The 12,199-nt window shown below is 42.0% G+C and overlaps 1 protein-coding gene across 12 annotated transcripts in view; it reads left to right on the top strand.

Moving 5' to 3' along the window:
* NHSL1 (NHS like 1) overlaps window positions 1-12,199 on the top strand; it is a 278,563-nt gene that overhangs the window by 174,254 nt on the left and 92,110 nt on the right. For 4 of the 12 annotated variants that reach the window (XM_043511085.1, XM_043511084.1, XM_043511079.1 and 1 more), the window contains exon 1: window positions 8,433-8,629. The exons of 4 other annotated variants lie outside the window; for them this stretch is intronic. In XM_043511085.1, coding sequence (XP_043367020.1) covers window positions 8,467-8,629 — 163 coding nt within the window. In that variant the 5' untranslated portion in view covers window positions 8,433-8,466. Of the gene's footprint in view, window positions 1-8,371; window positions 8,630-12,199 lie in introns of those variants that run through there. 4 more of the 12 variants (XM_043511082.1, XM_043511077.1, XM_043511076.1 and 1 more) reach the window with 4 other exon arrangements.

Genomic DNA, 12,199 nt, shown 5'->3' with positions numbered 1-12,199 from the left:
TGTTTTTTCCCCAACGCTTTAATTTCTCATAACCTTTCAGCCACTTGTTTTAACTTAGATTAACACTGCATTTTTTTTTATCTCATGAGGGCTTTTTTCAGTAAAGAGAGAGAGGTGAATGTGTATACTCAGCTTAGTTTGTTTAGTAGCAGGCTTCTCTGCTGGTTTTTGGATGTACGGTGTATTGAGCAGGTTCTGCAGAACTTTGGGATTGTGCTTTCAGGTCACATTTCAAGCGTACATCTGGCTATTTGGACACCAGGAATTAAACTGGTCAAGTTCCTTCTCTGTGTGTGGATTTATACCGGAGTTGTTATGTACACTAACAGCATTAATCTTGGTTCTGTATATTATATACTGTGTTTAGTTTTTTTTATTGTTTAAATCTTGTGATACAACAGTTACTTGTGCGAGTACGTGTGCACCTTGATTGTTTAATGAAAGTTACCTGTATGTAGTGTTAATCACAAGCACATCATATATTTTTTTTAAATTCCACAAGAGAGTCAGGAATGGAGCTAATGCCAGAGAATGTGATGTGGCATGATCATGTGGGGACAGTTGTGTCCTGAACAGCATGAAGCTGTTGCAGAGCCTGACTGTGAAGTCCGTAGACACTCCCAAAACCTTTCATGCTCTGTGTTGATTGATGTCTTTTGGTATTTATGGGAAAGGCTATTCACATGTTTGAATTACTTTAAAAACAATAAAAGTAAAAAGTCATGTCACAAAAGTAAAAAGTCATGTTTTAGAAAAAGTAATAAACACGTATTGGACTGAAAATGTAAGGCCTTTTTGTTTGTTTATTTTTTTCAAATGCATGACTAAGGGCTTGTCTACACTGGCAATTTACAGCGCTGCAACTTTCTCGCTCAGGGATGTGAAAAAACACCCCCCTGAACGCAGCAAGTTTCAGCGCTGAAAAGCACCAGTGTAGACAGTGCACCAGCTCTGGGAGCCGCGCCGCTCTGCCGTGACCATACAAGCCATGTTAAAGCGCTGCCACTGTAGACTAGCCCTTAGTGTGAACATCTTGGGAATTAAACTAGTGCCCCAGAAAGAGGTAAGGTCTGCACACAGGTCTGGGAGCCAGTAACTGCTGTATTCTACTCCTAGCTCTAACACCGACTCCTTCTGTAGCGTTGAACATTGTTAACTTTTCCTGCTGTGGATCAAGTTACCCATTTGTAAAATTAGGATAATAATTCCTGCGTGGCAAAGATGTTGTAAAGATCAGCTAATGTGTATACAGCGCTTTGACAAAAGAAAAATACATAATGTAAGTGCTGAATTTTATTTCTATCGTATAAGCAATAAGTATTGTTATTACTCACGATGTGACTAAGTGCTCCGTGCACCATTTTATTTACCTGACTCAGTTGCATGGGGTTGGTGTCTTTCAGGCTTTAGTCTGAGAAATGCTGTTACTTTTTAATAAAGTAGAATCTTACTTTTAAAAAAAAAATTTTTAAAGACAAAACATATTAAGCCAACCACCCTTAAAATTGAATCACTGTCAAAATAAGGCAACATTTAGCAATATTCTGTGGGGAACTGTACCATTAAGAGGCTCTAGCAAAAGCTAGTTGGAACCGATTGTTATGTTATACAGGGGTTCATAGCTTGCAATGCTGATCAGTTAGAACTTAGACATTGAATGAAGCGGACTTCTGTCAGTCTACTAGCTCTGAGTAATTGCTGAATACCGTGTATACGTTTTTAAAGTGCCCCTTTACCTTTAAAATGTGGCTGTTGTGCATGCACCGATAGTTAGTTAATTTCTCATGGCATTTTGACTTGCGCTGTTGTAGTGTTTTGGGGATACTTAGAGCAGTAAGGAGTTCTGTCACTGCCTGCCCTGTAACTTTGGATGGCTTATTAGTGTGCTTTTATGGCTCAGAGAGCCCTGATACCAGTAGCCAGCCTACAAGCATAAAGGTCTCCCTGTGGCTTCCACCAGCCTAGTTACTCCTTGCAGGGTGACCTCAGTAGTCCTTCCAGTCCTGAGTCTTCCTGAATCCATTTATCCTGAGTTCTTAACTATCAAACGCTTGGACTTTTCTCCTCTCCTTCGTCATCCTTGAAGGAGTAAAACCTGGCCAGTTATCGGTTTACTGGCACACACACTCCACACAGTTTGCATGGCAGAAATGCACTTGTGATAAAAAAATAAACAAAATGTTTATTTAATAGAAAAACCCCCACGGATTCAAAGATGAAATAGTGAGGGGAAGCAAACACATACAAGTTGCACAGAAAAAAAACATAAAGATGTGACTTCAGGCTTCACACTTCTATATTAGACACATTCCCTTTTCTAATATAAGTTACATATTGCATCTGAACAGTTTTCCCAGCATGCCCTCTGTCCTAAAGGGGATCCAACGTTTCACAAACAGCACCCTGCCTAGATGCTGGCCCTTAGTACCTGGATGTCCGTCACATCAAACCCCTTCTCTTTTAAGTGCTTGCAGTTTATTTTCTTTCTCTCAGGGCTGTGCTGCTGTAGTGCTTCAGTGTAGGCCATACCTCTGCCGACTGGAGGGGGTCTGTTAGTATAGTCAATCCACCTCCTTGAGAGGGGGTAGCAAGGTTGAGAGAAGAATTCTTCTGTCAACCTGGTGTTGTCTGTACAGGGACTTAGGTTGGCTTAACAACACCACTTGTGAGCGTGAATTTTTCCTATTTCTGACTGATTTAGTTTAAGCCAACCTTAGTCTACGGTGGTTCATTGTGGGGAAAATTCCCTCCTCTCTTAGTTTTCCTGAACTGGGGGGGTATGTCTACACTGTAATTAAAAACCCGAGGTTGCCCCATGCCAGCTGACTTGGGCTAAGGGGATGTTTAATTGCAGTGTAGACTTCCAGGCTTGGGCTTCTGTCTGAGCTCTGGGACTTCCCACCATGCCTGGTCCTAGAGCTTGGGCCCCAATCCTACTCCGGAAGTCTACATTGCGGTTAAGAAATCCTGAAATGGGAGCCAGAGTCAGCTGGCCCAGCCAGTTTAAGGCTTTTAGTTGCACTGGAGACATACTCTGGGCTTTTCTTTTCAGTTTCAAGTTGTTTCAGTGTTTTTACATTAACTCTGATGGTTTACAACTGTCTTTTCCTGGCTGGACAATGGATGGGTACTCAAAGTTCTTGAACAGTGAGGGTGGGAGGAGACCTTTCCCTGCTGTGAGGTGTACTTGCAATTGTACTATGTACATGAGCATACACGTCTATACATATTTCATAATGACCATTGAGTTCAGAACATTTCAGTCTTTCCTAAAAGATCTTACTTGGAATATTTTTATACACAATAATACTGTCTAAAACCAGTCAATTCAACTGCTTATTCTTTGGAATCTAGATTCCCTATTCTACCCTTGGGGCATCTGGACACGGTCACCGGTCACAGTTGTGTATGATGTTAGCTATGTGGATATGTCTCGTACTATCCGAAGGATCTACATAGGATACATGATGATAGAATTTCTTATTTTGTCCACTCAAAAAGATAAATTGTCAACAGGTCTGAAGGTGATGTGGATTCAATGTGTCAGTGAGAATTATCTGTAATTTGTGTGTTTATAATACTCTGTGTCTCTATTTTTTATATATATATAATATGTATTCTATACCCACAATCTGTGTTATAGCACATGTGATATTCAGCATCACTCTCTGTTTTGGGATCTTGGGAATGCCTAGACACAACAGGGTGGTTTTCTCTTAACACTTAGGGTATGTCAACACAGTCTTTAACGTGGCTGTGTAGTCGTGGCTCCAGCGCTGGGAGAGAGCCCAGAGCTCTCCCAGTGCTGTAATAAAACCACCTCCGTGAGGGGTATAGGCAGTGGTGAGCTGGAGCTGGTTCTCACCGGTTCACGCGAACTGGTTGTTAAATTTTGAATCAGTTTTAGAACCGGTTGTTAACCTGCTTCCCTGCAGGGGGCTTGATGGGCTCTGGCCGGGAAGTGATGTAATTCCTCCTCCAGCCACTGGGGGCGCTGCACTGTGGGAGCCATGTGGGCTGCTGCCTGGCCCTGGGCATGAGCCCTGCTGCTCCCCTGGCCCTGGGGCTCCTGATGTTGCCTGGTGGGTCCCCGACTGCTCTGCTGGGCCTGGGCTGCGTCCTGCTGCTCTCCCCATGAACACCCACCACCCTGCCCGCAGCCAGCCCCCACCTCCAGGCACCCCCTGCCCGCAGCCAGCCCCCGTCTCCAGCCACCTCCTGCCCTGCCTCCAGCTACCGCTGCACCCCCTGCCTGCAGCCAGTCCCTGCCCGCAGCCAGCCCCTGTCTCCAGCCACCTTCGCACCCCTGCCCGTAGCAGCCCCTGCTGCACCCCCTGCCTGCAGCCAGCCCCGTCTTCAGCCACCCCATGCCCTGCCCGCAGCCAACCCCTGCTGCACCCCCGTCACCCCGTGCCTGCACCAGTCCTTGTCTCCAGCCACCCCTGCCCCCCCACCCACAACCAGCCCCTGCTGCACACACCCCCTGCCCTGCCTGCAGCCAGCTCCTGTCTCCAGCCAGCCCTGCACCCCCTGCCCTGTCTCCAGCCAGCCCTGCACCCCATGCCGCACACACCCCTGCTCTGCCTGCAGCATCCCCTGTCTCCAGCCACCCCGCACCCCCTGCCCGAAGCCAACTCTGCAACACCCCCTGCCCTGCCTGCACCAGCCCCTGTCTCCAGCCAGCCCTTCATCCCCCTGCCCTGCCTGCAGTCAGCCCTGCACCCCCTGCCTGCAGCCAGTCCCTGCCGCACCCCCTGCCGCTTCCAGCCAACCCCTGCCACATGCACCCCCTGCTCTGCCCGCAGCCAGCCCTTGTCTCCAGCCACCCTCACACCATCTGCCCTGCCCGCAGCCAGTCCGTCTCTAGCCACCCCCGCGCTCCCTGCCCACAGCCAACCTCTCCAGCACCCCTACCTGCACTAGCCCCTGCCGCACCCCCTGCCCTGTCCACAGCCAGCCCCTGTCTCCAGCCAATTTTAAATTTTAAAAATTCCTCCCAGGAAAATATGGACGTATGGTAACCCTGTTAGTACAAAAAATACATACTGGGGCACATCCCTTAAATCAGAACTTTTTATAGGAAACCGGTTTTTAAGATTTTTGCAGCTCATCACTGGGTATAGCTACCAGTTCTGGGAGTGCGGCTACCAGCGTTGTAGCACTGTCTACACTGCCACTTTACAGCACTGAAATTTGCGTTGTTCAGGGGGGTGTTTTTTCACACCCGAGTGAAGAAAATTTCCGTGCTCTAAGTGGCTGTGTAATCAAGGCCTAAATGTTCACACTCTTGTGATTCTGTCAGCCCCTGACAGTTTTATGTGTAATGTAATCAGTTTTCTCTCTAGTTGTTAGGAACAGAGCTTGAAAATAAGGAAATGGTTAAAAATAGGCTAACAAAAAATTGAATGCAATGACAGGTTAATAACCTATATTACTAGTAGTTAAATTATTTAAAAACAGGTAGTGCAGGAAATAAATGCTATTTTTTGGGTCTGTATGTAAATGACAGTTCAAGGTTGAAAAAGGAATTGACAGCTTTCTTTAAAAAAAAATAGAAAAATAATATGAAAGCTGCAGTGGAACAGTAAGAATTTTATTCAGGGGCTGCTTTTGAAGATATAAGGTGAAATCGTGGCCCTTTTGAAGTCAAAGGGAGTTTTGCTATTGACTACAATGGACCCAAGATTTCACCCACAGTGTATTATCAGACAATGTACAAGATTTATTTTTCTTTTTATTAAGCGTTTCAAACTAAATAATTGGCAGTGGGGGAGAGTTTGCAATATACTAGAAATGAGTTATCGCACAGAAAGAATGAAGCTGCAGTTTCTTTTTAAGATTTTGATTTCTTCATGATTTTGTATTTGTGAGTAACTCAGAATTTAATGACCATAACTTCTAGCACATGCATATTATAAACGTGGATGTTCAGGATTCATGGAAAAAAAGGTTTAGTCTTTACTTAAAGAGTAAGTGCAGACATTAATTCCTACCACATGGTAAATATGCTCTTTAAAACTGGATTTCATGATCATGTATTAGCATTACTGCAGGGGCACACATTTGAAAACATGGCTAATTGAACATGTCTGATGTAGAGAAGTGCATGTTAAATGCTATTGGGTCTTCTGACAAATAGGCTATCCTGTTTGATTTTATTGGAACATGGAAATCTTCTGATTTCTACCACCTTCTCTTGTATTTGTATTTGTAGTGTGGGTTTTGGGGCTTGCCCAAAGCAGCTTCTGAATATCAGCAGGGGAGCAGGAAGAGCCTTATAATATACATAAATATTTACATAACACTAGTATAATTTTGCATGTAAGCAATTACTATAGTTGTCTCAAGGATGTTCTGTGATGGTGAATGGGAGGGGATATGATCCAAGGCAATTGAGAATGGGGAGTTGAGGAAGTGGTCCATGAAACAATTTCTTTATTTAGATGTGATCCGCACAGGGCCGGCTCTAGAATTTTTGCCACCCCAAGCAAAAAAATTTTTGGCCGCGCCGCTTTTTTTTTTTTGTGCCCCACCTCCCCCCGGCTCCGCCCCTTCCCCAAATCCCCAGCCCCGCCTCCTCACCTTGTTGTGCCGCATTTCCCCCCCGCCATTGCTTCCTGTGGCTCCCCCCCGCAACTCCCTGCCCTAGCTCACCTCCGCTCCGCCTGTTCCCCTGAACATGCCGCCGTTCCGCTTCTCCCCCCTACCTCTCAAGCGAGGGAGAGGCAGCACATTCAGGGGAGCAGGCAGAGCGGAGGTGAGCGAGAATGGGGGAGAGTGCAGGAAGTAACGGGGGGCTAGAGGAACCTCTCCCCACCCCAGCTCGCCCCCATCGCCTCCCCCCCCATTTCGCACAGCAAGCCTGGGAGGAAGGGAGGGAGGAGAAGCAGAGCGGTGGTGTGCTCGGGGGAAGCGGCAGTGGTGGGGCAGTGGGGGCACATTTCTAGGGGCAGCATGGCTGGCGCCAGAATGCCGCCTCAAGAAATGTGCAGCCCCAAGCACCGGCTTGTTTTGCTGGTGCCTAGAGCCGGCACTGGATCTGCACTATGGGAAAAAGTTTGACATTCTCACGTTAAGATTATTTTAAAACACCCTGATTCCTCCTTCCCTCTTCCCCCCTCTCCCTCCAGTCCTACCAAAAATACAAAGTAAACCTGTAAAATCAACTAATGGAAAATGTTTGCTCTAAGTGGAGATCATCCTACCAAGTGATTTGTTCAGTCTTTCCCCCTCCCTTCCCTGGAATTTTGAATGTGTTGGAAAATCACTCTATAATTACTTCTGGTCCCACAGAAGTATTTCCTAAATTTTTCGCCCAGTTCAGCTAATATGGAGGACAAAGAAGATTATCACTATACCTGCACTAGGGTATGCATATGCAAAGAAATAGAGAGAGTGATAGTATCAAGACTGATGCAGCTACAAATATGAGGTTGCATTATTTAAAATGCTAATCACGGGTATCACAATGTTTAGGAGAGGTAGCATGGAATAGTAGACTGAATCTGAGGTTAGTAACTGGGAATATCTGAATTCTAATCCTGGCTTTTCCACTTAAAGCATGGACAAATTACTAAAACTCTGTGAGACTGTTTGTCTTCATCTTTAAATATGGATACCTACCTACCTCACAGGGGTGTTGCAAAGGTTCGTTAATTTATTTGTATAGCGCTTATAAACTGCTAAGTGATATATATCCAATTTTATTTATTTATTCACTATAAATATAGCCACAGACTTAATTTGAGTTATTTTCTACAATTTTTGTAACAAATATTAGGATTTAGATATTAAAATCTGATATTCTTGCTCCAGTCCACATATGTAATATCCAAACATTTACTTTTTTTCCTTTTCTTTAACCTATGTGAAGAAATAATTTAAATGTCCTTAATCAAGGCAGATTCCTTTCAGGTTATGATTCTGTAGCTGTTCATGTTGTAGTGATCATGCTAAGTTAGCCTTGAATAAACTTCTAAGATATGACCATCTGTGTGTGTCCGCAGTACCTGTTGTTTAGACGGTGACATATAATCTGGGATAAAGCTTAAGAGAAGCAGCAGACTTTAGTGGGAGCACCAAGGAACAAGTTTGAAATCTGTTGCAGATGGATCTGCTTCACAACTTTGTGCTGCTGATATTTTTGTGTTTCTTTGCTGCAGTAATCAGGCTGACGTAAGAAAATATTGCTGTATTCAGCCCCTAAAAAGTCATCTGCTTAGTCAGATTATTTTTTAAAAATTATAAAATCCTGTTCAAAACAGCTCACAAATTAAATAGTTTTGCTTACTTTCTTGAGGAGGAGAGCAAAATCTTTGTCCTCCATAATCTTTACCTCTGTCCATTTGAAAGACTTTGGACAGGCCACTCCTTCTGCTCCCAACTAGTCACTGGGAATACTAAGGACATCCTTTGGAGCAGCATTTTACAATGATTGCTTATGTGCACTGCCTGCTGTCAGACCCGATGGTTGGGTGTTTGCACAGAAGCAAGTGGCAGGCCAACCGTAATGATGATGAAGAGGAACTTATCCCACTGTATTCAAACAAAATGGGGAATAGTCACATCAAACTTCATAGACGCCTCAAGAAAAAGTTAATGAACAGAGAAGATAATTCCTACTGGCCAAGTAAGAATGGATTATGTCCTTTTAGTTAATGATTTGAGTTGCCTATTATTTATTTTCTATATCATCATCATTCTTTGGAAAAAATAAATATGAGATGGAATCAAGTCCTTTTAAACAAAAAATATTGGTTAAATTCAGTAGCTGAATCAGATTCATACAGTACTTGTCTATGCAGATAAAGTGTCATTGTTTTTTTGCAGGATAGTGTGATTAGAAAATGAATCTCATTTACAACAAATGTACTGTTTCAAGTAATATTAAATTATGGGCAGTGCTTTTTGCTATGTAACTGATAAGTGAAGATGCCGTGGTGTTGTCTTTATGATGTGATGTGACCAGGGTTGAGAGCTCTTGGGAACCTGCGTCAGTTTAATTATTGCAGGGTTTTTTTAGCAAAAAAAAATTGATTTGTATTGATGGAATGTTGTCATATTACTTACATTTTAAAAAAACAGAGAAGCAATTACTATGCAAAGCAGAAGATAAAAATTAAACCAAAGGAAAAAGTAGATTTGCTTCATAGATGTTAAATCTTCCATTTAGATGAAAACTGCTATTGGTGCAATAGATGAATACTTTAAAAAGCCCTTTATGTCTAAGGTTTTTTTCTTCTGTGAGGAGAAGAATTCCTGAGTCATAATGAGTCTTTTTTTTTTTTTTTTTTTTTTTTTTTTTTTTTTTGGAAAGGTCAGGTTCCATTAGTAAATGGAGATTGAGATAGAAGACAGAGAGGAAGGAATCTATAATGGTAATGCTCAACTGGCTGTGTTAACATCATTGCTTGCCTCCCCTTTTCTCTGTCCATCCAAGCAGAGGCACCCAGCTGTTCATGGAGTGGTTGTTCAGAAAAGTATATGAGCAAAATGTGCACAAGGCAAGGAGAACATCCCTTGCAAAAACCTGCTGGGTGTAATTGCACCAGGCTTTGTTTGGAAAAAGAGATTTAATTCATTTGCAGCTGTATTGATTTCCCCCCCTGCTTTGCTCTCAAGCTGATCTTCTGATGTCTATTTATCACCAACAATTGAAAAACACTACCTAGCCATACAATACTAATTCTGATAAGTGAAATTAGACATAGCTCTAGTTTTCTGCATTCTAGCATTCTTCCGTCTAGTGCCAAGCATGCTACCTCTGGTATTCTGTGCCAAGAAGGGAATGATCTTGACCTATTATTGAATAGATATTCCTGCCCGGTTAAAGAAGGAATAATTTCTCAAAATGTAATTGAAGAAACATAATCTAGAGGGTCCTGCTGAGCTTGTCTTCTGTTGAGTTTTTTATCTAAGAGCACAAGGGCAGCTCTGGTTTAGTCAAAGGGAAAAAAGAAAAAGAATGACAGCAAAGTTATATGAAATATCTATAGTATATGTATATTGGGGAAAATGCTGAGCTATTTCATATAAAAAGAAATCATGATGTTGTGGCCAGTCTGTCTCCTGCTATAACTTTTTAGGAAACAGACCCACAGATGGAGCTCATGGAAGGATAAATGCAGTTTTTATCAATACAGATTTATGGTTGGTTCGTTTTATTAGAATTTCTAATTTGGTACAAAGGACCTTTGTAGACAATTTTTTGTCTTTTAATATATGATTCTGGTGTTAGTTACCACGTCTGAACTATACAGGATAACTTAGCATGTTACATAGTACACAGCTGGTCCCTTAGCAATGACCTTTTGATATGTTTCTGTTTTAATTACATTCAAGGCATGTAGAATAGTTGTTCTGTTTGAACCTGCTTCTTCAGACTATGAAGTTAAGTTTAAGAAAAATAAATAGAGCACTCAGAAATCCTGCAGAGAGCTTTTCACTCCTTTCTCTTTGTTCTGCATATGTGGAAGGAATTTTTTCCTCATAAGATCCTGTTGTGTCTTAATAATGAAATTCTCCTGCAAGGGAGAGGAGGTGGAGGTGGAGCAGGAAGGAAGATAAGAGGTTAACTAATTGTGGAAGCTATTTAGTTACTAAAGTTGTTAAAGGTATACATTAAATGTTCATTGGTGATCTTAGTTCCTTTTTCAAATAAGCATTTGAAATCATTCCATCTACTTACATTTAGCAAGTGTTGTTCTCTCTTTTCATTCATATTTGGATATGATTCATTGTGAGGCTATGTTTGACTCACTGACTAATACAATTGGATCAGCGCTTAATGAACTCTGAACCAGGAATTAAAATCATTTAAATGTTAAAGTATTACATGGTTGTGACTAAGAGACGCATAGTTGTGAAAATAAGACCCTAGGAAGCTTCAGCTCATCTATTCTGTAATTCAGTTTCTGAGTATGCTGTGCAGGTTTCACCAAGAGAACTGCTTGTGCTTTTTTGTGTGATGCCCTACTGCACTAGTCTTCACAAGATGTATGCATTCTGGAGGGACTCAGGAGCAGGTTTTTTTTCTACCATCTCTCAACCCCCATTTCCTCATTTAAGACAATAAAAGAGCATATAGACCAATCATAATTAGGGCATAAGTTACAAGCACTATGAGGAACAAGAGTAAACCACCCCCATTGGACAAGTACTGAATATTTAACCTGTAGATAGTAGAGTTTGTTTTATTTTTAAATTTGTTAATGTTTATTTTAAGGAACAAAAGTGTTTAAGAGCTGAAGGAATTTCTGGGAACAGGTAGTGATAACCGCAGAGCACAGTACATGCTTATTGGCTGGGTTTTATCTTTGTTGATAAAAGCCTCCCATTGGGGTCCTTATCGAGCTGAATGAGAACAGCATTTCTGATTTAGTCTGCTGAAAAAGCACTCCGTATTACTGAGGTTGTTTTAAAGCATAATATGGTCAAATTATTGAACGTTCTTGCAAGTTAACTGGCCACCCTTATTTGAGGGGTGGGGAAGTACTCTGCGTTCTATGGTAATAATCCCAAACACTACAGTTTAAGTAATATTGCTTTACTGTTTTGTAATGTAAATAACTATAGTATATTTAAATTTGACCGTGCAAAATTAGGGTTCTGTGTTGCTAGCCTTGCCTTGGGCCAGTGTCCATGACTCTGTTCTTCTGCTGTCATTACTGACCCATTTCTTATAAGTAATCAGGGTATTGAAATCAAGCAGAGTCCAGGAATAGGAATTTTGCGGCTCTCACTAATCTTCCTTCTCAAGAAAAAACAGCAACAAACCAGTAGGTCAGCAAAGCAACAGTGACAGAGAGATCCTCGCTTATCCATGATTATAAACAAACCCATTAGCCTACATTGGTTGTTGATTGGTTTCCCAATAGAGAAGTTAGGTTGAAACAGTGTTTTATCCCTGAACTGACAGGTTGTCAGGAATGGAACAGGTGTGTGTGTGTTTATTACTGAGTTAACTGAACAGTTTCATCAGTTTTTTTGTGACAGCTGAGTATACTGAGGGAGACATATTATTTTCTTGTTTGGGGAGTGTGTTCGTAGGAGTGTTGGATTATGTTTGACATTGGTAACTGTTGCTAAGAAACTTCTCAGTGTTTTTATTACCTATAGCAACATGAGATGGAAAATGTTTTCTTTTTGTGTTATTACACTTCTAAAGGTCCAATTTTAGATATCAGCTGGTTTTTTGTTT

The sequence above is a fragment of the Dermochelys coriacea genome, chromosome 3 (genome assembly GCF_009764565.3).
Source record: "Dermochelys coriacea isolate rDerCor1 chromosome 3, rDerCor1.pri.v4, whole genome shotgun sequence".
Lineage (NCBI taxonomy): Eukaryota > Metazoa > Chordata > Testudines > Dermochelyidae > Dermochelys > Dermochelys coriacea.
This window is presented reverse-complemented; position numbering and strand designations above follow the sequence as displayed.